This window comes from Chelonoidis abingdonii, chromosome 1, assembly GCF_003597395.2.
Source record: "Chelonoidis abingdonii isolate Lonesome George chromosome 1, CheloAbing_2.0, whole genome shotgun sequence".
NCBI classification, from domain to species: domain Eukaryota; kingdom Metazoa; phylum Chordata; order Testudines; family Testudinidae; genus Chelonoidis; species Chelonoidis abingdonii.
In genome coordinates, this window is record NC_133769.1 from 275,706,451 (window position 1) to 275,731,664 (window position 25,214).

Below are 25,214 nucleotides of genomic sequence, written 5' to 3' on the forward strand. Positions count from 1 at the left end.
TTCATATGTTCTTGTTGTTTTAATAGCGCCTTTAAATCTCAGCAGAATGCGATTTGTGGGCAAAACATTCAAGCTAGGGACTCTCCAATAGCTATGTGCTTGACCTCTCATACAGAGGGATCTCCATGTTCTGACTTTTAAAAAAATAATAGGGAAACAGAGAAATACTATGGGGAAAATTCACTCCTGGCATAACTCTAATGAAGCCAATTAAGTTAAACTAAGGATGAATTTGGTTCGGCAGAGCAGATCTTCTGCCACCATCCACTCCTTTTGCTCTCTGCAAATTTGAGCTGACACGTCTTGCAAGTCTCCTGCTGGGGATTCTGCTGGGTATGAGAAGATTCACCAGCAGGCATAGCTGGCCCCTATGTCTCCCTCCCTGCCAAAAAGACAGATTGAGGCGAGTGGAGGTGTGTGCTCGGCCAAGACAGTGGGATAGGTGGCAAGAGCATGCGGACTCCAGTTACGTGCTTCAGCCAGCATGCTGCCCTAACCAGCGCCAGGGCTAGTGCAGAGAATCAGGGAACCACAAGAGGCTTGTTTGCAGTCTACCCCAGCTCTGCTTTACCCAGCAGAAGTTGGATGCAGCAGTGAAAGCGCCTCAATAAATCTGGGTTGATTTCATTACATAAACTTCTTGACAGAGAGTAATCAGGTGAAATTGATATCATTTACTGCAGGAAAATGCTGAATTGTAAAAGTCAAATTGAATCCCTCGTGCTCTGAAGGACGACTTGTGAAGTGCAGCAGTGCAAGTAGGGCCAGTAGATGTGTAGAATGAGAAGGCTGAGGACTAGGGGAGTCCTAGGGATTTCAAAGAAAACTCCCTCATGCTCCACTGTATGTAGAAATCAATGAAAAAATCCAGAGGAAAGAACTTTTTAGTGTGGGGCATACCAGGGGTCAACCAAATCTGCTGTATGGGTTGGCTTTAACTGATATGAACTGTGTCCACACTAGAGACCTTACAGCAACACCACTGTAAGGTCTCCATGTAGCTGCTAGGTTAGGGGTTTGTTGTGGGAGTGGGTGGGTGAGATTCTGTGGCCTGTGTTGTGCAGGGGGTCAGACTAGATGATCATAATGGTCCCTTCTAACCTTAAAGTCTATGAGTCTATGAAGTGAGAGAGCTCTCCCGCCAGCATAATTAAACCTCCTGCAATGAGCGGCAGTAGCTATGTTAGTGGGAGAGCGTTTCTCAGTGACCTAGCGCTGTCCATAGCAGCGCTTCTGTCCATGTAACTTATATCAGCCAGGGGTGTGCTTTTTTCATACCTCGACCAACAAAAGTTTTACCAACAAAAGTGCTAGTGTAGACATAGCCTGAGTTAATGAAGAAATTCAACTTTAGCCACTAAGTGTTGTAAAGTGAAATATGAAGATGGCGGAAAACACTGCCCAGCTCTAGCTATGAAATGTAGGCTATAGAGCCTGGCTATAAAATGGAGAGCTTCTCCACAAAGCATGTGATACTGAATTGGGCCAATAATGCTGAATTTTATAAAGTTTTAAATAAACAACAACAACAAAAAATTGAATACAGGGTCTTAAAAACTGATATTTTGTTTTTCTTATTAGACAATATAGTGATAATAGTTTGTAAATATATATATATATATATATATATACTGGTAGAAGTGCTTAAATATAGTTTGTCCTATTGTGCTGTGTGTTTATTACTTTAATTTAATGGCTAAATTGATAGCTAATTATAATTTGATAAGAAAATGAGTTTGGAACATGTAAGATTTACATGTTCAACATCTTAACTGTAACGTGGCTGGTTTACTTTAAAGTGTTTTCATATTTTGTCCTTAACAACTCTAGAATCATTATAAGAACCAGGAAGTATATTTGTAGAAAATCATTTCAATACTGCTCAGAATTTTCACAGAAGCCCTTTGTTTCTTGTTGCGGGGGGAAGGAAGGGTTTTGATATCTGCCTACTTGCTGACACTCATTTACCCATGCTTTAAAATAGCCTCTACACTCAGGTCATGCAATCCAGGGACATTCTACCCAGAGCCATATCCATGTGGGCAATGATTATTAAAGTGACATACTCTTGAAGCATGAGAGAGTACAATTGCCGCCACAAAACAAGTCACCCTGCTCTGTGTACGTTTGTAGGCATTTCACACAAACTCACATGCCCGCGTGAGTGCATACACACAAAAGGGGTTCTCTCCCCCTTGCAACTTCTTAAGAAATGGACACTGGATATGTAAAAAGGTTGTCTTCTTTGATTCTTGTGCTCACCAGGTATTAAAGGGTTCCTTTCCAGAGCAGCACAAAAAAAGAAGAGCTGGTTGACAGAACATTTTTTTCTTACAAAGATGTGTCAACCCTGAGCTTGTAATTAAGAAGTTAAAATCTGTGATCTATATATATTTATATATATAAAAATAGATGATCATACTAAGACTAAAAAAGTGAAAGAAATCTCCATGTCAGTACTATATTTTTTTGTCTTGACTTTTTGTAGCACAGTACCTCTTGTGATACAGAAACTAATGAATGCAAAGGATGTAGTTATGTGTGAAACTCACTTATTGATCCAATCACTCTTATCAGTCCATTAAAGAATTGTCAGGTCGGTAGGATAATGAACACAGTAGCAGAAAATTGTAACCAATGTCAAACCTGTGGCAAAAGAAAAGAGATTTTATCACAAGATATTATTTTCTGTCCAAACCCTTGAGGGAAGGTTTGTTCAGCATCACCACAATTGTTGATGGGATGCGAGGTGGAAATCTGTGCCAATTATGTAACGATCAGTACTGAAAGAAGCTAGAGAAATAGTGCAGCTACTCAAATTTTTACTGGGCATCAAGATTTAAATCATAAGCAACTGTAACATGATATTCTGAGCTTAGTGGTGTTACTATAATACTAAAAGACAAACTTCTTTTTTCAGCTTCCTGTACCTTCATACCAATCTCATGTTGGTGCAAGATATTCACCATTGAAACATACTCTTATTGTTGTGTTAAAAAAAAATCCAAACTTCCTTGCAATAGGAATGATAATTATGATGACCTGAATCACTGGACAGAAGCCCCTAGAGGAGGCCTGGGTGTCTGTGAAGAACTTTTGTCTTCTTTTTTTCTTTCTTTTTTTTTGGTCTTTTTTTTTTATTATTCTTGAAAATGCAGCAGCCTTAAGTTTGGCTTGATTTAGAAGGAAATTTGTTTTCTTTGTTTCTTTCTCTTTTTTTTCTTGTTAAGAAAAACCTCACACCGTAAGATCCTTTTTACTTCTGCAGCATAATGCAGCTCAGAAAGTCTCCAATAATAAAGATGTGAGAAAGAATTCTCTCAAGAGTGGACATTGCCTTCAGAGCTATCTTGAAAGAAACAGGAAGCAGTTCAGTCTGGCACCGGGTACTCTTTGGGAAAACAAAAAGGGAAGCAGGCTGCAGTACTGCTCTCTTGTCATAGAAAACTGTAAGTATTTGTGGCATGGTCCATTGTCCAAGAGTGTAAGAAAAGGAGCAAGTTGGCTATTTTTGTAGCTAAAACACAGTCTCTCTGACCAGAACCAGGATTATCTCCACTGTCTCTGCAGTACCAGGACGATGCAGATGATGAATAATGTAAACAGTGACTGGCTAGACTGGATTGCTGAAGAGTCTACTTCTCTTCTGTCTGAGTCAACAGGTGGTGCTTCTGTGGTGACGAAGTCAAACTCTGTAGGACAGATATCATCAGTGCAACCACTTCCGCTTCCTGAGCCACTGGTTTCATCACCTAGCACAGGGAGGTAAGAAAAACAACATAAGAACATAGAATTCAACCATTTATCCCTCAAATCCATTGTTCTGACTTTCAGAGAAGTAGCCAACACCTGATGTCTCAGACGAAGGTGGAAAAGTCCACGACACAACTGGTGAATTGTGCAGTGCTCCAAGACCCCAACTCAGCAAATTTCTTTCGCCTGTGTTTAAATCCATCTCTATTCTGCAAAGCAGTCACTAAAGTCACTGGAGTTTAAGCAAGTACTTCAGCTCTTGCTGAATAGGGATGGGCTTAAGCATGTTCTTAACATGATGGCATGTATGCCCTGAAGCAAAATGTATTTTGGTAACCAAATGGTAACAAAGGAAACAAGAATCATATGAAAGCTTTAGAATGCAGGTTGCACGAGGCAGAAACTGTGACTTTATGTTATCAACCACACAGAGAACAGGTTTGCTCAATAAGTAATACTATTTTAATACATTAGTAACCTTGCGTATACACAGAAAAGGTGATTCTCTTCTCTCTCTCGTACATCAGTGTAAAGCAAGAGTAACTCTTTTGAAGTCCATAAAGAGTTACTGACTTCATCTCTACACACTAGTGTAGGTAAGAGATGAAACAATCACTTTAGCTTTTTTAGCTCAACCCTTAGGTGTTTAGGCTTTCAATTTAAGGTTGTTTGCTGAACTATGGCTCGTCTGGATTCTTGAATATATTAATTAGGGATCCAGCTGCAAATTGGACCACTTCAATTTATTATGCCTATGCAGGGCCGGCTCTAGCCATTTCGCCACCCCAAGCACGGCGGCACGCCGCGGGGGGCGCTCTCCTGGTTGCCGGTCCCACGGCTCCGGTGAATCTCCCACAGACATGGCTGCGGAAGGTCTGCTGGTCCCATGGCTCCAGTGGACCTCCTGCAGGCGTGCCTGCGGCAGGTCCACCGGAGCAGCCTGCTGTCCTCCCGGCAAGCGGCAGAGCACCCCCGTGGCATGCCGCCTCAAGCACGCGCTTGGCGTGCTGGGGCCTGGAGCCAGACCTGTGCCTATGTGTTTGCAATGATTCCTCTGTCTCATAAAGTCATACCTTCTAAATGGGAAGTATCTAAGAGAGGCTTCCATAAATGTCAATTTGCTGGCATACAACCAACAAGACAACATATAAAATAAAATATTCAAGAAGTAAATAAAAAAATTACTTTACCTTGTATCATTCTACGATATGACATTAGTCATGATACTACATTTAATTATGCTATTTTTATGCAGGATATTGTGATAACTCAGAGTAAAGAAGCACTGGTCTCTTAACATGTCTTTTCCTGTACGTGTATTCGAGCTCTCTAGCTCACCTAGACTACAATTATAGTGACCATAGTACTACTAGACAGCATGTTGATTCTCCTTAGCACACCTAATGGCTATTTGCAGGATATTTTTTTCATGCATATTGTCCTATCTCCAGTGAATTTCCTGTGTACACATGTGAGAATAATGCTCATTGTTTTCTGCCTCTAGAGTATTAGAATTTCTTCATCAAAAATTTGGAGAGATATACATGATTTTATGTTATGAGATAGCTGATTATTATTTATGTAGCACCAGCCTGCTTTGGACTTTACAAACAACCATGAAGAAATATCCCTGCTCTGAAGAATTTACAGTTTAAATGAGTAAAAGTACACCTTTCATTTTATTCCTACTTTTAGGATTTTTCTAACACTTCACTCCCTTCCATTCACTGTCTTTTGTGAGATAACAATGCTTTGTTCTCTTTATTCCATCTGTCTAGATCTTCTTACTGCATCACACCCAGATGTGTATTTGTCTCTGAAGTAAATCTGGCTTCTTTCTTGATAGTTCCAAACCTTTCCTTCATCTGGTCAGCAGTGGCAAAGGCAGTTCATGGTAAAGAACTAGAGTTTTAATTTTTGATTAAGCAAAATGAGACTAAGGAAGTTCATGTCTGAAGTTCTGTTGTTTCAGATACTTAGACTTTGTGTACACTGCAGAGTTATGCCGCTTTAATTAACATGCTTTTGCATGTCTACACTATGTTGGCAGAGTGCATCCACACTCAGAGCTGTCCCTTGGGTAGGGCGAATTGGGACGACCGCCCTGGGCCCCATGCTTTGGGGGGTCCTGCACTTTGATCAAATCAGGACTGTTCCGATATTTAGCCCTTTCTCTCGCATCTCGACCGATGTACGATTAGGATGCCATTTGTCCCAATATTCAGGTGAGGAGGTGGGTGGGAAGGTGAAGCAGGTGGGCTAGCGGAGTGAAGAGGCAAATGGGGAGGTGAGTGGCAGGAGGAAAGGCAGGAGGGCGGCAAGGAGGCAGGAGGGGGATGAGGAGGTGAGTGGCAGCCAGGCAGGTGGGGGAGGAGGATGAGGAGGCTAGTGGAGACTGGGCAGATGTCGAGGAGAGTAGTAGGGAGGCTGATTTGTCCTGGGCCCACACCCCGCTAGGGATGGCCCTGTCTGCACTAGCAGTTCTTGCATCAACACAGAGAACAGTGCACTGTGGGTAGCTATCCCACTGTGCAACCGGTTGCAGGGTGCCTTGGGTCAGGTTTGCAGTGCCTGATGGGGCATGTGCAGCATCACATGATGCAGATTTATCAATCTCATCGTTCCATGGGCATCCTATTAGACTACCAGCCACTTTTCAACTGAAGTGTATTTGAGGGGTGGGAGGAGGGAAGACTGTGTGGCAGGAAAAGTGTGTGTGTGTGTGTGAGAGAGAGAGAGAAAAAAAAACAGTGTGCATTGGGGAAGTATGTGAGAGATTGTGTAGGGGGGTGTATATGTGAGAGAGACAGCGTGTGTGTTGGGGAAGGGTACGTGTTGGGGGAGAGTGTGTCAGCATGCTGTCTCTTTAAGTTCAGACAGCCCCTGAACAACCAATCCTGGGGCAGGGGGACACCTCCACACATGAGGCCTGGGCTCTGCACAGTACATCAGTCTCTCTCCACCCACATCCTGCAGCAGCAGCCCACTCTGCCTGCCAGCCAATTCCACATTAATATTTGTGATCCCCTCCGAGTTCTCCCATAGTCTCTTCAGCTACCAGGAGCAGCATCCTCAGGAGCGGCCTTTTGCTGACAAAACCGTGTAGTGTAGACAAGGTCCTAGTGTAACTGGTACAACTTTAACACTAGATAGAGTATAGGCAGAGGAAGAGGCAGTTTTAATGAGAGGCTGCAGACAGGAATTGGGGTACAATGATAACCTAAAAAAAAGTAACAAGAGGGTACAGGGAGGGATAGCTCAGTGGTTTGAGCATTAGTCTGCTGAACCTAGGGTTGTGAACTCAATCCTTGAGGGGGCTACTTAGGGGTCTGGGGCAAAAAATCAGTACTTGGTCATGCCAGTAAAGGCAGGGGGCTGGACTTGATGACCTTTCAAGGTCCCTTCCAATTCTAAGAGATAGGTATATCTCCAATTATTATTTTTTTTTAAAACACCAATCCCTGTATGAAACATCAAAGAGCATGAAACAATGGGTCTGAGAGGTGGGAAATGTCCCAGTAATCTCACTCAGAGCCCTTTGGCCTATGAATTGTGCAGCCATGGAATTAGATATTTTTCTAAAATATCACAAAATTCAGCATTTTTCTTATTTTGTTGTAACCAGGCACTTGGCAATTTTCTCTCTCCCTGCCCTGCTGGGACCTGTGGACAACTGTTTCTTGTTTTGCATTTTGCCCACAGAGAGTAATCAGCTGGATTACTGTGTCCGTTCTGGTACTTTTCTCAAGAGCCAGGCTGGAGGCGGGCTGATGAACTAGAGCTGGTGTACAGTTCACACCCAGAAAACAGGGGAGCAAGCTGTGCAGCTAGGTTGTTAAGAGAATAGAGCAAATGCTGAGGCCCAGAGATTTTGAGAAGATAAATTGCTGAAACTGACTCTCAGCTCCCACCTTAGTCCTGTATGCATTTGGGTGCAGGAGGCAAGAATGGAGAAAGAACAAATGAACATTGCAGCAGAATGTGGTACGCTGTGCCGATGAGTACATGGGCTCCTGATTATTACTGTTGTTTATCTTTTGAGTCAGGTGCACATTCACATGGAGGGAGGGGACTGAATTTTTGAAACAAGGAGCTTGCGGATGCAGGAATAGACTCAGGCAGTTGCTGTGGTGGAAAGCTGGGGAGATGAATTGTAGCAGGAGGAAGGGGAGAGGGGAATATAATGCTACATCTTAAAAACAAAACAAAACTCCCCAAACGTAATTGCTTCAATAAGACATAAGCCAAGCACCTCTCTGATCAGTTTACTTGTACATTTTATCTCTTTCCCCCACTCTCCATACTTTGTCCTCCTCTCAGATTATACAATCTTCATTATATGGGAATCTGCTTGCAAAGTCTGCAATGCATTTTGCTATCATAATCTAACTAACAAACTGCAGTAATAACAACTAGTAGCACAAAATCAGATCCATTTTAAAAAATACTGTGTGAGTCTGATCTTGAAAAGTATAAACTGAAACCTTCCCATGAAGACCATAGAACTCCACCCATATATGATTTCTCCTTGAAGACTTTTACTAATATGAAACAGGGGTGGCTCTAGGTATTTTGCCACCCCAAGCACGCAGGCAGGCTGCCTTTGGCAGCTTGCATGCACGAGGTCCCCAGTCCCGCGGATTCGGCAGCACACCTGCAGGAGATCCACCGAAGCCGCGGGACCAGTGGACCCTCCGCAGGCATGCCGCCAAAGGCAACCTGCCTGCTGCCCTCATGGCGACTGGCAGAACATCCCCCCGTGGCTTGCCACCCCAGGCACGCTTTTGGCATGCTGATGCCTGGAGCTGCCCCTGATATGAAGATCGTGGAGTACACTGTATTCTCTGATTGAAAACTTGAATGTGGAACTTGATCAGTAACAACTTTCAGCAGGGATTCTAGCCAGTAAATGGTCAACCTTGAGAGAGGGAATGATATCACTGAAGCAATTTTAGTATTTGCATAAATGGGAAAGTTTTGCCAGATAAACTAATTAATTAACTGGTGCAAACCTCCATGTGGACACTTACCGTGGTTTAACAGACAATTGTGATTTAGCTCCCAATCTACTTAAATTAAATTGAAAAAAGCCACTTAAAATGATATAAGCATGTCCACACTGTGGGATGTACCAGTTTAACTAAATCAGTGTGAGGTCTGGCCTATGCGTTGGCATAACTATGGTGCTCAGGAGTGTGAAAAATCTACAACCCTGAGCCCCATAGCTACGTTGACCTAACCGCCAGTGTAGACACAGCTAGAATGCTTCCTTGACCTAGCTACTGTCACTCAGGTAGATGGCGTTCCCACAGCACTGGGAAAGTCCTTTCCATTGCTATAGACCGGATTGACACTATGAGGTTATGCCGGCATAGCTACAGTGATGTAGCCATGCCTCTAAGGTCCCTATAGTACAGACATGGCTTAAATTCACATCTTAGGCTAAACTGTCTTATGTAGGCAAACCCTTACATTGCTTCACTTTTCCAGCCCAGGACATTCTGGAATAAGGTATACTTAGCAGATTACTATAACTAAGAAGAGTTATTATAATTTATAATGGCCCTGATGGGGCGGGTTATGAATTTCTTTGGAGGATATGTTTGTTCGCAAAATCAGTTGCTTACTTGTATCCTGGAAGTTCACATCATTTCCATTGTATGCATTCTTCAGTTTGTTAGTCATGACTCTTAGGGCCATGATTTGTTGCCGTATGAAGGTGTCAGGCCTTGTGATGTCCACATCTACTTCAGGATTGTTGATCTGGTTGGTCAGCCCATCATTCATAATTTCAGGCAGGTATCTAAACAGCAAAATGGACAATTGTCTCAGTATATAATGTTTTATGGAAATGAGGACCATAGTGCAAATTCTATACTAAGCAATTTGACAGTATTAACTGTCTTTAATATTTCTTATAAAAAAATTTGAAAACCACTTTGTCAGTTTTACAGAGTCTAATAGCTACTGTTCTTTTGGAAGAGCTCTGACATATGGAAACAAAGAAGAGTTAACATCATCTGAGTGGTTAACTCTGCATACTATCAGCAAGTGCACTTGCCTCTGCAAACCACAGTTGAGATTTGCTAGTATAGAGAGAAAACTCTAAATGGCCAGATCCTCAGCTGATGAAAACTGGTGTAGTTCCATTGATGTCAGACGAGCTACATTATTTTATACCAGCTGATTATCTAGCCCAATATTCCTTTTTACTTTTTAAATTTTTATCTCTCTTGTTATCAGGGCTGACCTTACCATGAGGCAAACTGAGGTGACCGCCTCAGGTGCCAGACTTAGGGGGGTGGGAGGCACTACTAGGACCCAGAGTGTAGAAAATTGTGTCTGCTGCTGGTGCATATGTATTCTCTCTGATCTAGATGCACAGAGATGGTGGAGTGCTGTGCTGGAGGAAGGAGGGCACAAGAGACATAACAGGCAGGCAGGAGAAAAGGTGAGAGGGAATAACAGAAAGCAGCAGGAGCTGCAGGGAGAGAGAGGAGGAGGAGACTCTGATGTACCTCTCTAGCACCCCCAGGAGCCTGGACTGTTTAACACCAGCTTCTCAGGGAGCTTCCTTTTTCCTGCTGCTTCCCTGAACCCACTTGAGGAGAACAGGCAGTTAACTGAAGTAGTAGGAGCCAGTTAGGCCCTTAAGATGCTGATATCTTCCCTCACTCAGGCCCTGCTACCAGTCTGCTTATTTGTCCCCTTCAACTGAGTGTTGAAAGCCACTATAGCTGGCACAGAACAGCAGTCATGAATGAAAGAAGAAAACGCCCCTTTGGGGCAGCATTCAGAAAAAGAAAGAAAGCAAAAGAAGCTTTTCTATCTAAGCAGGAAGGAACTTTCCTGAGCTACATAGACACAAATGTTCACAATAAGCCTTCCAGCCCCAGTGAGGATATGAGTGGTGAGGAAATGCCTGATCTTCCAGTTAGTCAGAGTGCACCTACTGCAGCATCCATATCTCCATTTCAAATTGATGTAACCATGCATATTCCTGAAGAAAAGTGTAGATCAGAGAAGAGTGTGGTGGAGGCACAAGAAACAGCTGCTGGTGAGTTTAGTTCCTTAAGTCTAGATGATCCAGGACTGTGAACCCCCTTGAGCAGTAGCCTGAGGAACTTCCTTGTACTGCATGGGCCACACCAGGTGAAAAACTTCATGTTCCCCAAAGACAATGAAAAGAGAAGTTTCCATCCAACACATTACTGGTGTGAAATCCCCAGTGGTGACAAAATGGAGAAGTCATGGCTTATGTACTCAAAGACGCAGAATGCTGCATACTGTTTTTGTTGCAAACTCTTTCAGCCTAATGTTCCAGCCACATTGGGTTCTACAGGAACAAAGGACTAGAAACATCTGGCTAGAAATCTAGCATACCACGAAAAGGCAGCAAATCACCGGAGATCATCCCATAGGTGGAAAGAGCTTGAGATGAGACTAAGGTTAAAGGCCACCATAGATGATCAGCATCAAGAGAAGATTACATCAGAGTCTCTTTACTGGCAAAATATTCTGAAAAAGCTCATTGACATTGTGAGAATTCTTGCTACCCAAAATTTAGCACTGTGTGGCACTTCAGATCAGCTGGTTGTGCCAAACAATGGAAACTTCCTTAAAATTGAGGAGCTGATGGCTGAGTTTGATGCTGTTCTCCAGGAGAATCTAAGAAGAGTCACCACCCAAGAAATGTACACACACTGCTACCTTCGAAAAACAATTCAAAATGAGATCATACAGTTACTGGCAACAAAAGTCAAACAGAAGATTGTGGCAGATCTGAAGTCAGCAAGATATTACTCTGTTATTCTGGACTGCACACCTGACATAGCCATAGCCATATGGAACAAATTACTTTAATGGTGCATTTTGTAACAACAACAGAACTTAGTGAAAATGTCCCTGCAATGGTGACTGTCAGAGAGCATTTTCTAGAATTTATTGACATTGATGATACTACATGAGCTGGTATGACAAACATGCTTCTTAAAAAGCTGGAAGATATGGGAATTGCAATAGCTGACGTGAAAGGTCAGGGCTACGATAATGGTGCCAACATGAGAAGACAGAACAGAGGAGTGCAGTCACGGATCTGAGAGTTAAACACTCGAGCTTTTTTTGTCCCATGCAGTCCTCATTCATTGAACTTGGTGGTCAGTGATGCAGCACCAGCTTTTAGTGAGGCTGCTGAATTTTTTAATATAATTCAAAGCATCTATGTATTTTTCTTTGCATCAACTTATCAATGACAAATTTTGAAGCAACATTTGGGAACATCCTCTCTGAAACTGAAACCACTGAGTGCCACGTGATGGGATAGTCGAGTGGAGACGATAAAGCCTATCAAACACCAAATTGAGAAGACAGATGATGCCATAGTTGCCATTATAGAGGATAATGCTATTACAGGAAGTATTCATGGAAGAACAGTGGCAGAGGGAAATGGAATCATCAGATGTCAAGTGGGCCTAGTTGTGTTCTTTCACCCCAATTCATTTTAAAATCCCCTTTAGAATCAGATTCATTCCAGGAATAGCTGTGACAAAATGTTGGTTTGCTCTGCTATGGTTGCTGTGACTTGAAAAGAGTCAAAATGAATCTCACACACACACACACACACACACACAAACTGTATTTGCCATAAGAAGGATGAACTTTAAAACAAAAGTATTAAAGATATGAAATCAACAACTTTATTGCATTGGCTCTCCATGAGAAGACGTTATTCCAAAGGGTGAAATATAGCGGCTAGCGTATAATACACTCTCAGTTTCAGAATGGGTTAGGTTTAATGACTCAGTGCCTAATTTTCAAGTTTGGGTGCCCAAAACTAGACATCTAAATCTAGCTTTAAGATCTTAAATCAGATTTGAGGTGACTAAAATTATTATTTCATTGTCTTTATGCAGATTTAGTTGCCATACTTTAAGCACATACATCTTTAGTATTGCACTGTTAAGCCAAGTTAGCAACGAACTTTAGCATTTGTTAAATTTAAGCACACTTTAAGAAAGCCCGTTGACTTCAAAGCACTTAAAGTCAGGCTCATGCTTAAGTACCTTGCTGGATCAGGGACTCAGTGTATTTGCAGCATATGAATGAATATTTAGACAATTGTTATCATAGTGGCTCACCTATTTTCGCAAAGTCTCTTTTGAATGTAAAAGGTTAAACATTGCTACCCTTTATTTAAACCAGGGATATAGAAATTCAAAGTCCAAGGTGTTTTTTGAGTGACATGTTCCCCCTGAATGACAGCCAAGCACATGTTCTTACAAAAGCATTTTGATGTGTATGTGGTAGGGTTAAGTCACACAAAATTGAAAGCAGTGGCGGGAGACCATTTTTGACAGAAAACTGGCTGCAGGGTGGGTAAACTTGTTCAAACACAGCTGCTTATGTTGCAGTTCTGAAAGTGGAACTATCTCTGTGGGTATTAAGCTTTGCTGCTGCTCTCGCTGTTAACCATCCCTTTTGGTGCATGGTAATAATAACTATTCTAAATAAAAATAGAATGGGAGAGGCTAGCCTGAATCTGCGTCCAATGATTTCTCTCACCTCTTTGACAAGTGAGAAGCTGGACATTACTGTTTATTTTCTATTTGTTTCTTGCTGAGATATAGAAGCAGTTTAGTGCCATTTACATTTTCTAAAATCTTAAACCATTTCTTCATTCCTCTTTAGCTTTTCCATACTTCTTACTTGCCTCAGCAGGCATGACAAAAATGCTTTTTGGCACCTGTTATGCGAGTCCCACAAAGCTTGTTTAAAACCACAGTCAATTTTTTTTCAATATGCAGCTGATGTTCCAGAGTATTTTCTTTCTTTTCAAGACTAAAAATGGCTGATGATTCTTTTCAGATTGCTTACATAAAAAACCTCACCCCCGTGGTGAACAAACATGGACGGGTTTTCCACTTCATGAATGACATCTGACTTAAAGGGCAGTGTCCTCCATATTCTGCTGCTGCAGCAGCTGTTTACTTAACACTAGGAAATTCCACTCAGTAAGTGATGTAGCTTTCATTGTTGTCTAGTCTTGTGGGGAAGACAAGACAAAATGCAGCAGGAAGGTTCACTGAAGCTAGGAAAATGGCAGACAAGCTTACTTGGCCTGCTAAGACAAAAAAGCACTTACAATTGGCTCACCTGGCCAACCAGACAACTCAGTCGATCGCTTTTCAATCATAGGGCAACCCCCAAAGGGATTGGTGTGTGTGTGCGTGTAAAGGAAAGACAGCAGCAGCTGTGCTGAGGTGGGATATAAGGGAACACAAGGAGTGGAAGGGAATGGTTCATCTGTCAAGTTACTGGAAGGGGAGCCTCAGCAAAATTTGATTGGAAACCAGACATTTATTAATAGAAAAATTTGTTTAGTTGCTGAGAGCTGGGCTTAATGCATTTTCTCCAATGGCGCTGAACAATAGCTTTGTTTCAGCTGCACTTAATTGCGGAATCTGTTGTCAGAAATGGGCCATTTTCTTAGTACAGACAACGCTCTAGTGCAGGGATCGGCAACCTTTGGCATGTGGCCCACCAGGGTAAGCACCCTGGCAGGTCAGGCCAGCTTGGAGTAGCAAACCACAGCCAGTGGGACCTGCAATCGGCTGAACCTGCAGACGCAGCAGTTAAACAAACCGTCGCAGCTCACCGGGGGGCTTACCCTGGTGAGCCTCATGCCAAAAGTTGCCGATCCCTGCTTTAGTGCCTCTCTCCTTCCACCCAACACAGAGAGACCCCGAACTCTGTGGGACCAGGCAGCTAAACTGTGTTCTGTAGGAGAAGGGAAGAGATGTTTGCGGCTGGCTGAGACTACAGCATTGTATGAATGGCATTTTACTTGTCATGATATTTCAAAGGCTATTAATTGGGATTTGGTATAACTGAATACTGACGCCTGAGACTTCTACAAATTCCATCCTATCTTTCATAACAGTCATCTGGGTGAGCAGATCACCCTGTCATTAAGACGTCACCTGCATAGAGGATAACATTGTTACCCAAGTCTCTTGCATTTATTCCCAAGATATTCTTTTAAAAAGAAACAACAAAATTTGTGTACAAGTTTTCATGACTTTGAATATGAGATGTGATGGGGCAGCCATTCTGGGTACTTCTCAGAAGGCACTAGGTTTGAAGTATCTATCATTAACTTTGATTCTGGCTAAGGGTTTTTTAGAAACGGGATTCCATCCATCTTGTAAATGTTGCCAGGTCCACATCATCCAACTCCCCTCTCCTCTGCCCCAATATTTACATTTGACCTTATCAAACAAATGCTTTTTCTGTATCAAGGGTTCTCAACGTAACAAGTGTACCCTTCCAGAAAGTCAAATGGATCATTTCTGTAACTTTGCATGTTATTTGCTAATTGGTGGCCTTGGATTAACTCCATCTGATCTCATGGCAGTAGAGACATACTAGTGGATTTTAATAACCACAAGTGACCTTGGTGTTCTGCCTCTTTCAAAAGATGGAATAGCTTCCATTTTCTATAACCTCAGTTTCATAACATACATTTTCTGGTATATGCAATGTTAAAAGATGGATGTGTTGAATGAAACACAAGAGCCACTGTGTATTTTGCAATTCTACAACTATAATTTTCTTTGATCAGCAGCACCTAAGACACTCTTTTTAAAAAATATTTTGTCTTTTGTTATATTTCCCTGTTCATTGCCTAGGTATCGAAGTAGCTGGAGTGGCTCACAGCTAAGAGCGCCAAACTCAGGTCAGACTTTTAGGCTATGGCTACTCTACAAGGCTTTTAGCGACATGGCTGTGCCGCTACAGCTGTGCTGCTAAAAGCCGTGCAGTGTAGCTGCTGTTTGTTGGCAGGAGAAGCACTGTTCACACCGGTGATTTTCATCGGTCAGACTTTTGTCATTCAGAGGGTGTGTGTTTTGTTAACACACCCAAATGACAAAAGTTTTGCCGACAAAGTGCTTGTGTAGACAAACCCTTAGAAATCAGGGCAGCCACCACATTGCATACTTAAGCAAAAAGCTAACATCCACTGAGCAGAACTATGCTACAATCAAGAAAAAATGCTACGCAATTGTCTGGGCAGTTAATCAGCTTAAGCCCTATTTGTATAACAAAAAGTTCACTGTACTAAGTGACCAGGCCCCACTAGCGTGGCTACACCGAGCCAAGGGTACAAAATCTAGATTACTTCTTTGGAGTCTATTGTTGCAGATGCTTTATTGAGAATAGAAAATCCTTAAGATCTATCCAGAAATGTCATTGAGAAGCGGGGAGAGGAGGCTCTAGGAAGGGGTGTAAAGGCACGAGCAGTGGGCGGGGAGCATCAGGGGTGGGGGCCGAGCAGGAGCAGGGCCTGGGGCAGAGTGGGGGTGGAGTATGGGTGGGAGGAGGCCAAGTGGGGGTGAGTCTCAGGGTGGATCATGGGCGGGGCCACGGTCCAGGTGCTGGTGCCCCCTCCACTTCTAGGGAGCTTCCTCTGCCCATGCCCTCAGGAATTTACGAAGAGAATCTAAGTGACTGGCAGACTATTACACTAGGGAATAGGCTAGATCACCCAACTGTTTTTTCCTATCTCTAATGTCTGTGATTCACTCTGGAATTCAAAATACGTGCCTATTTCTACCATGGGGTAAAAGGGAGGCTAGCACAGAAGCCAAGGCAGAGAACAGGCAAGCATACGAATACAAAGAAATCAAATCCTTTATTTACAAACAGGCCAGCTTCTGCTGCCCTGATTTATGCTGACTCCTACTTTATCCTAGATACTAGTCATCATGAGTAAGGGTACGTTTCATGCTACAGTAAAGAGGAATGACCTTGCTCTCTAGGGCATTGTCAAATTTTACATATCCTGTTAATTACATTTAACTGACACTTGGAGTAACAGTTTCTCTTTTGTTCCAAGTGCAGGACTTCCCATGATGTAAATATTGCAAAAGGAAGAGTGCAAGAGAATTGCTCCTTTGTAAACTCAAAAGAAAACCTACCCATTTTGGATGGACCAAATCCTGCATATTTAAGACAATATCAAGCCCTAATCTGTAGAGGTGCCGGGGCAAAAGGGAGCTGAACGGTTACGGCCATGCACGTAGTACAAAAAACTAGAATTGTTCAAGGAAACCAAGCAGGATTTTAGCAGGCATGCTGTAGGGCTCTTTTCAATAGGAGCAGTATGCATTCCTTATTAATGTGTGCTTCATAGAGCAACACACACTAGCCAGCTTCCTTTTGCCAGCAGAGCACACCTGCAGGAGGTCATAATTTATGAAACACTGCTAGAATAATAGCGATTGTGCAGAAAGATGATTTCAAACTTTATTTTCACACGGTCCTTTTAAAATGAACATAGTAATACATGACATGGCTGCAACACCCCTGCATGTTGTTATATATCAGGGGTCTGCAACCTCTGGCATGCGGCTCACCAGGGTAAACACCCTGGCAGGCCGGGCCAGTTTGTTTACGTGCCGCATCGGTAGATTTGGCCAATCGTGGATCCCACTGGCTGTGGTTCGCCGTTCCAGGCCAATGGGGGCAGTGGGAAGCTGCAGCCAGCACATCCCTCAGCCCGCGGCACTTCCTGCCGTCCCCATTGGCTTGGTACGGTGAAGCGCGGCCAATGGGAGCCGCGGTCCATCAAACCTGCCGACGCGACAGGTAAACAAACTGGCTTGGCCCGCTAGGGTGCTTTCCCTGGCGAGCCATGTGCCAGAGGTTGCCAACCCTTGTTATATATAAGCATTCCTGCTATTGTTCTGTTAGCTGCCATTTGCTTCCCTCACAGGCATCAGGGGCACTCAGTGGACGGGGCCTAACAGCTAGACATTAAGAAAATAATACTCCTGGCTTTGGAGAGTAGATTTATACCAGCTCTTATCAAATTATGGTCCACGGTCCACCTGTAGGCTGCAGAGCCCTTTGGCTTGTCTGAAAATGAAACTTTTGACAATTAAGCAGTGAGGGATTAAGACATTGGGAGGGGAAGTGGGTCCATGACGGAATCTTTTTCTTACAAAGTATCCTGCAATGGAGAAGTTGACATACGCTGACTTATGACATATTGTTAATTTTTTTTCATAGTTACATCTTAGGCTATTGGCTACACTCGGACTTTGGTTGCTAAAACTTTTGTTGGTCGGGGGTGAGAAAAAACCACCATGGACCAACAAAAGTTTCACCAGCAAAAGTGCCGTTGTGGATAGCACTATGTTCGGAGGGAGCATCTCCCACTGTCATTACTACCGCTGCTCATTGGGGGTGGTTTCATTATGCCGATGGGAGAGCTGTCTCCGATTGCACAAAGCAGTGACACAGGATACCTTACAGCAGCACAGATGCAGTGGTACAGCTATCTCACTGTAAGGTTTGGAGTATAGACATAACTTAAGACAAAAGACATCCAGTTCAGTTCAAACTTGAAGGGTTTTTTGCTGTTTCTGTGGCTGTCTAATTTTTATCTACCAGCTTGTTTCCACAAATAGGTAATGGTTAATAAAGCTACAAGGTGGGTTTGAAACTGTATCACAGCAGTAAGGAACTGCATTCATTGGGCACTCACGACTAGAACTGTGCAAAGGAATGAATTTTTGGTTTGCTGGCAGTTTCAAAAAATTGAAAAAAAAAATTTCTGACCAAAATTTGTCAGAATTTTTGGTGAAGCAAAAAGTCAGAATTTTTTTTGGTTTCATGTTGTATGAAATACTTTGTTCAACCTGAAGCAAAGTGTTTTGTTTCTGTTTCAGGCATCTTAAACATTTTAAAATATAACAAGCAAAGGTAATTTGGAAACGAAGGACAAGATTCACCAGGAGACTTAAGTGCCATCACGAAACCAAGGAGGAGCAGAGAGTGCTGCCACCCCTTTATAGCCAATAGCGTTGGAGCCAAAACTTGAACTGAGGCTCCCACATCCCAGCTGAGTGCCCTAACTACTCAGCTATTGAAATGGGTATCTGTTAACTCTCCTGTCGAAGCCATTCCACTTTGCATAATTAATTAAATAGTCATTGGATCAGAGCATGAGAGTGACTCTCTAGTGTGGTGGTTAGGGCACTCATGGGTGGGGGGCATCTGTGTGTTCCAGTTCCAGTGACGACCCACTAGGGTTTGGGCCTGGGGATTATCACTTTTCCTCTCCTAAATCCCCTAAAAATCTAGCTTTAAAAAAATCAAAACGTTTCAATTTGGAAAGGTAAAAACTAAAAACAACCTTTTTTTCCCTAACCAAAACAATTTGCCAAAATCAACACAAATTTGTGAAATGTTTTGGTCAACCCAAATGCATTTTTCTGTGGAAAAATTTTTGGCCAAATTTTTTTTTCCTAGCCCTACTCAGAACCCATAGTTCAGGGGTCGGCAACCTCTGGCACGTGGCTTGCCAGGGTAAGCACCCTGGTGCGCCAGGCCAGTTTGTTTACCTGCTGCGTCGGCAGGTTTGGCGGACCATGGTTTCCACTGGCCGCTGTTCACCATCCCAGCCAATGGGGGCGGTAGGAAGTGCCGTGGGCTGAGAGATGTGCTGTGGGCTGTGGGAGCCACGATCATCCAAACCTGCCGATGCGGCAGGTAAACAAACTGGCCCAGCCCGCCAGGGTACTTAATCTGGCGAGTCGCATGCCAGAGGTTGCTAACCCCTGCCATAGCTCCTCCCTTCACCTCAGCAGCAGCACTCATAGCTGTTGCTAAACCAAACTGTAACCTTCCCTCAACATGCTCCCTGATCCAACCTGTCCATCACTTTCTCAGCAATGACTATCCACATGTGTTTCCCACTTGCTGAATCAATCTGTGAATTTAGCAATTTTCCAGCAATAGTCCTACCACAAAATAGTGATCCAACCTGACTTCAAAGTTGAAAAATTACAGAAAAATTGCTGAAATATGAGAGCAGATGCCAAAGCAGTTTCTGCAATCATGTGGTGTAAGGTCAGGCCTTCCACATGAGGCAACTAGGAAGGTTACATATATTATATCCCAGCTATTTTTCAGTTTTACTCAACCAATAACCAAAAGGATTACCAATAAATAGTAAAATAGAGCTGAAATTCCAATATCTGCTACATCCTAAGAGAAGATCCCATGTGTAAATTGCTTCACTGTTTGTCCGTCACTACACAGGGACACTAACAAGTACTAAAGGGCTCTTTGTGATCTCAGAATAAATAATCCCACCTAGAATCTAAGCAATGAATAGTCTCCATGTTCAAATTCTGACACAATGTGAACATTCAAAATGACTCACACTCTAGATTTAATGGCACCTTGATGGTAAGTGCTCCCAGCTACTAGCTTTCCTTGGCAATTACTTGTTCTGCCCTATTTCCATTTCAGTACTTTAAGTGGTTTTGTAAACAAGTCTTAGAACACATAACCAGCTAACCATTCCAAGGCCAGATGTGGAATTAGTATACTACTATCTGGGAAGGAGTCTTCCTCACCTAGCTTTGGTATGGCCATTCCAGCAGTCCTCTTCATTTGACATGCCAGCTGTCACTCTTTCATCCTTGCAGATAGTATATGGTAAAGTTGACCAGAACTTTTTTGAAAGCTTCAGTTTTTCTTTAATGTCTGTTACCTGATCAAGAGACAAGAGGCACACTTGGTTAAAGAGGACATCCATACTCACTGTCATTTTTAAGAAAAGAGTGTTTAATTACATACTATTTGATGGTGGAGGTTAAGAAGATCAATGGTACTAAAAGTCAAATTCCTGTATTTCCAAGCAAGGCACATTGCATTTGGGTTGAATAAGCACAAATAATCCAAGACACCTTTAATTCACTCGTCCTCAAGCTAGATGTTTTTAACCAGAGAGAAAAGGGATAGCAACAGAGAGAACATTTTGTTCTTCCCTATTCTCCTTTTTGACTGAAGAGTTCTAAACTTCCATCCTCCCAATCATCAATCTGCCTGGTAGTCTAATAAATGCCAATTCAATAAAACAGATAAAATGTCTCACCCACTGATCTACTTGGTTTTGCAAATTGTCTAAATGATTATATTTAATTCTACATGTCTAGCTTCTAATAACTGTTGAACTGGTAGTGAACAGATGCAAAGTACCCAAGAGCTCTGAGTAAAATGCAATAGATTTGAAGTCTGTTATGCTGAAAAGATTTTATATATATATATACACACACACATCATATCATATCCACTTATATAACTAGAGCCAGATAGATATTTATATGTATACCTCAACTTCAAGAAATGATAGGACAGATTTAAAACAGGTCCCTGAAGTTGCAAGCTCCCTCCTATGCAAGAGATTGCACCGGTTGGTATAAGCAAGCAAACCAGTGCAAACTTGCTTTCAGCATGTATTTGATGAATGTTCAGACCAAAATGTTATCAGTTTTTGTTTTGCATTTGGTTTACAAGGGCAGAAAATCTATAAATGTAGCTAAAAGGCACAACAAAGGGTAGGCTACAAAAGATTAATGGCATCATTGGGCTTGCAATGGTTGTTCTTATGGAAACAGATGCATTTCATATTAAATGTAATAGGATTATGGGGAACTTGTTGACTAGCTTTCAAAGGAAATCACTGAGTTTTATTCTTTAAAAACCAAGAAATAAAAGCTCTCCATTCTTCCATTCAGTTTTAAGATCGGCTTTTCAGAGGTTAAGGCACAAGATTGTACTTGGCTATTTATCTCTTTAATCTTTTGTTCTGAAGACAGCGTAGCTCTCTGAACAAATGCCCCAGACTGCTGTGTAATACTGAAACTCTGTCACATTATACTGCAGGTGATAGAAACATCTGAGAATATTGCATCTGAAGTACTGTGCACATTTTCAACAGTAACTGAATAACCAAAATTCTAAATAAGTAAAAAAAATATTTTGCTGCATGACTTGTTGACAACAATTCCTGCAATGATAGAGATCTATATAAATCTCCTCCAACCCTAGTTGTTTAGTTTTAATATCACATACTGCAGCAGTATGTGCAAGCCTTTTAGCTCTCAACAGGGGAGCCTTTTCAAGCCAAAAAATTACACACCAGATTATCGACACTAGGCAAACCCTCAGTGACTTTGTAAATGGTGTTGAGATAAATCAACACAGTACGTTACAGAATATTATATTGCTTTCTCCTGGTCCTTGCTGGATCTTTTGGGTCTCTTGAAGCAGAGTGCCTGAGAAGTGAGTGGACAGGAATTCCTCCCACTCCTGTTTGCCTGGGACTGAGGGACAAAAACTGAGGTTTACTAGTGACTGAGCCAATCAAGGCAAGCAGCTCTGTTAACCCCCAGGTGCTCCCATACCAAGGTGTAAATTCCACAGTGCAGTAGCTTGGATAAATTCTCTACAATACTGTCTGGCTTGAAATGGGGGGAAAATAGGCTGCAGAAAGCAGTAACTATTCCAATAAACTCCAGGAGTTTAAAAGCAACAGGAGAACATTTCTAATCCAATGGCTGTGACTAACTATTTATTTAGGCTCACTGTGATGCCTGGTGAGCAAGTTATTTACAGAAGTATTCTCACTGACATCAGTGCTGAGCTTGGATTCTCAGGAGTAATGACTTATATCAGGAATGGGTTCTGACCCCTAAAACTTAGATTTTGATAGCCATATGAAAAAGAACATGACTGGCAATTTAGTACTGTACACTTTCATTCTGAGTGACAAACAAGTAAATATCCTTTGGAAGGGGCTTTTCCTTCATTCACCCCTTTATGAAAGGCTTCCCTTTTGCTGTGCTAATCCTGCACTTCCATACAATTCTTAGTAAAGTCTCACAGTATTGTAAGGGATTTTAATGGAAGTCCCACGGCTCAAACCCTGGATAAGGTTTTCAGAATATCCCTGTAAAAATGAACATGAGAGGTCCAGCTCCACTGTCATTTTTGCAAACGTTATGCTGTTGTTGTACATGGGCTCTCTGTGTGCGCACTGCTTTACACCGCAGAAGAATGATGGATTATTAAACTTCATAATCATAGAGATTTTTCTGCACTACAGAAACAGATAAGACAAAATAACAAGAGCCCGCGTATAGCACATTGTAAATATTAATTAATTAATCCTCAAAGCTTTCCTCTGAAGCATTATCTTCATTTTGTAGCTGGGGGAAATGACAGAGAGAAATTTACATGACTTGGCCAAAGTACAATCCTAGTTCTTATATAGCACTTTTCTTCTATACCTCTCGAAGCACTTTACAAAGGAAGTCCATATCATTACCCCCATTTTACAGACAGGGAAACTGAGGCATGGTGACTTGCCCAAAGTAATATCAGTAGCCGAACCAAGGACTCCTAAACCATAGTTTAGAGTATGACCCACTAGACCACACAGGATAATGCTTACTGGAGAGTACCAGGTACCTGTGCTCTCCAATAATGTAGTTTCTTCCCTATCAGACACTTAGAAGAGGTGATACTGTAGTGCTGTAATCACTGTTGAATGACAAATGTTTTGTTTCTAATGGTTCCCACTGCAGATGCAATGTCTTAAAACTCAGATTATGGAAAGCTGCACTCTAAAAATAAACATTTACATTGTATTAGAGTGGGGAGTGTGGTAATGAATATTTTCACTTGCGAGCAATGTCCTTCTCTAGCCCTTTTTACTCTGACATTACACAGTGTTGAACAAGGGCATTGACACAACTCATCAAGTCTTTTATTCTTTCACACAGCTTTACTGGGACTTCTGCTCATCCTTTTGAAGCATGGTAGCTATAGCTGGACTTGACAGGCTCAGCTGACCTGCTGTTCTTCCCCCATGAAGCTAACCTTGACTTTGGATTTTCTGGAAGTACAGTGCCATTTCTGTTAGCCATTAGTGGAGGAGGAAATGGTGATACAAGCTACTTGAGGTTCCCTTTAAGAAACAGAGTGGAGGATGATGGTCATGTTTATTAGAGGACTGGGTGGGTGAAATTCTGTGGCCTGCAAAGTACAGCAGGGTCAGACTAGATCAGGGGTTGGCAACCTCTGGCATGAAGCTCACCAGGGTAAGCACCCTGGCGGGCCGGGCCAGTTTGTTTACCTGCCATGTCGGCAGGTTCGGCAGACCGCGGCTCCCACTGGCCACGGTTTGCCATCCCAGGCTAATGTGGGTGGCAGGAAGCCGCAGCCAGCACATTCCTCAGCCCGCGCCACTTTGCGCCACCCCCATTGGCACTATTGGTCAGCCTGGGATGGCGAACTGCGGCCAGTGGGAGCCGCGATAGGCTGAACCTGCCGATGCAGCAGGTAAACAAACTAGCCTGGCCTGCCAGGGTGCTTACCCTGGCGAGCCACGTGCCAGTGGTTACCAACCCCTGGACTGGATGATCGTGATGGTCCTTTTTGGCCTTAAAGTCTATGAATCTATGTTCCATCACATGGTGTGAAAGCTGAGTGGATCAGAGATATATTTTAAATGTTAAGTCAAGTAGCCTTAAAAATACTGCACAGAATTAGGGAGACATAATTCTATGGAATTCATAACATTTTCCTGAGGGTTTCGGGTGACTTTAGTTGTGAGGTCATCCCAACTACATCAACAGAAAGTCTCCTATTAGTCGCCGCAGTTATGTGTTCTCCACAATACATCTTTTGAAGATCAACAGCATTCTAAAAAAATACGTATCAGATGTACAGTACCCCTAAGATGAGATAAAAGCCATTAAGGATTCAGCTAATATTTCTCACTTGTGGTTTATGAAGTCAGACTACTGTAGCCCATTCAGTGAGCTGTGGTCTTGTAAATGATTCCTTGGTATTTATTATTCTGTGAGTTTTTCATCTGAATTAAGGATTATCTTTCAAGCTCCATTAGACTTTTATGAAAACATTTAAACAAAAGGCCTATGTAATTTTGATATTTTATATAGTTCCCTTCCGCTCGTTCTAGCAGGGATTGGCATCCAAATCTCTTTGAATGGGATTAATCTGATTTTTGCTTGTCATACTTTAGGATCTATTTTGAACAATTCATCCAAACATTATTTAGGGGAAAGTGTTGATCTGAATTGCAGCAGCTGTCCGTCATAAGAAAAGGGACTTACAACTTGACACCCACAAAAATATTAGATTTCTGGTTCATTAGTGTATGTAAATTTGGTGATGGGTTTGAAAATTGTACAAGGTTAGCCTGGCCCGCCTCTGTAATTGTTCACAGAAAGAGTTACTGTGTGAGTGAGAGATGTTAAATGTTTGAGCATGAATTTAGCAATCCTTCAAGGGCAGGGGCATCTCTATGTATTTTGCTGCCCCAAGCATGCAAGCAGGCAGCTTTTGGCAGTGCGCCTGCGGGCGGTCCGCTGGTCATGTGGATTCGGCGGCGCACCTGCGGGAGGTCCACTCATCATGCGGATTTGGCAGTACATCTGTGGGTGGTCTGCTGGTCACGTGGATTTGGCGACATGCCTGCAGGAGGTCTGCTGGTGCCATGCCATCAGCATCCCTGCCGCCAAATTGCTGCCAAAACAGTGGGACCGGCTGACCTCCTGCAGGCATGCTGCCAAAAGCTG

The 25,214-nt window shown here is 42.6% G+C and overlaps 1 protein-coding gene across 1 annotated transcript in view; it reads right to left on the reverse strand.

Moving 5' to 3' along the window:
- Positions 1-3,106: 3,106 nt before the first annotated feature.
- GPC6 (glypican 6) overlaps positions 3,107-25,214 on the reverse strand; it is a 1,246,313-nt gene continuing 1,224,205 nt past the window's right edge. The window contains exons 7-9 of the mRNA XM_075061526.1: positions 20,181-20,317; positions 9,381-9,556; positions 3,107-3,752 (exon numbers count right to left, since the gene is read on the reverse strand). Coding sequence (XP_074917627.1) covers positions 3,550-3,752; positions 9,381-9,556; positions 20,181-20,317 — 516 coding nt within the window. The 3' untranslated portion in view covers positions 3,107-3,549. The remainder of the gene's footprint in view (positions 3,753-9,380; positions 9,557-20,180; positions 20,318-25,214) is intronic.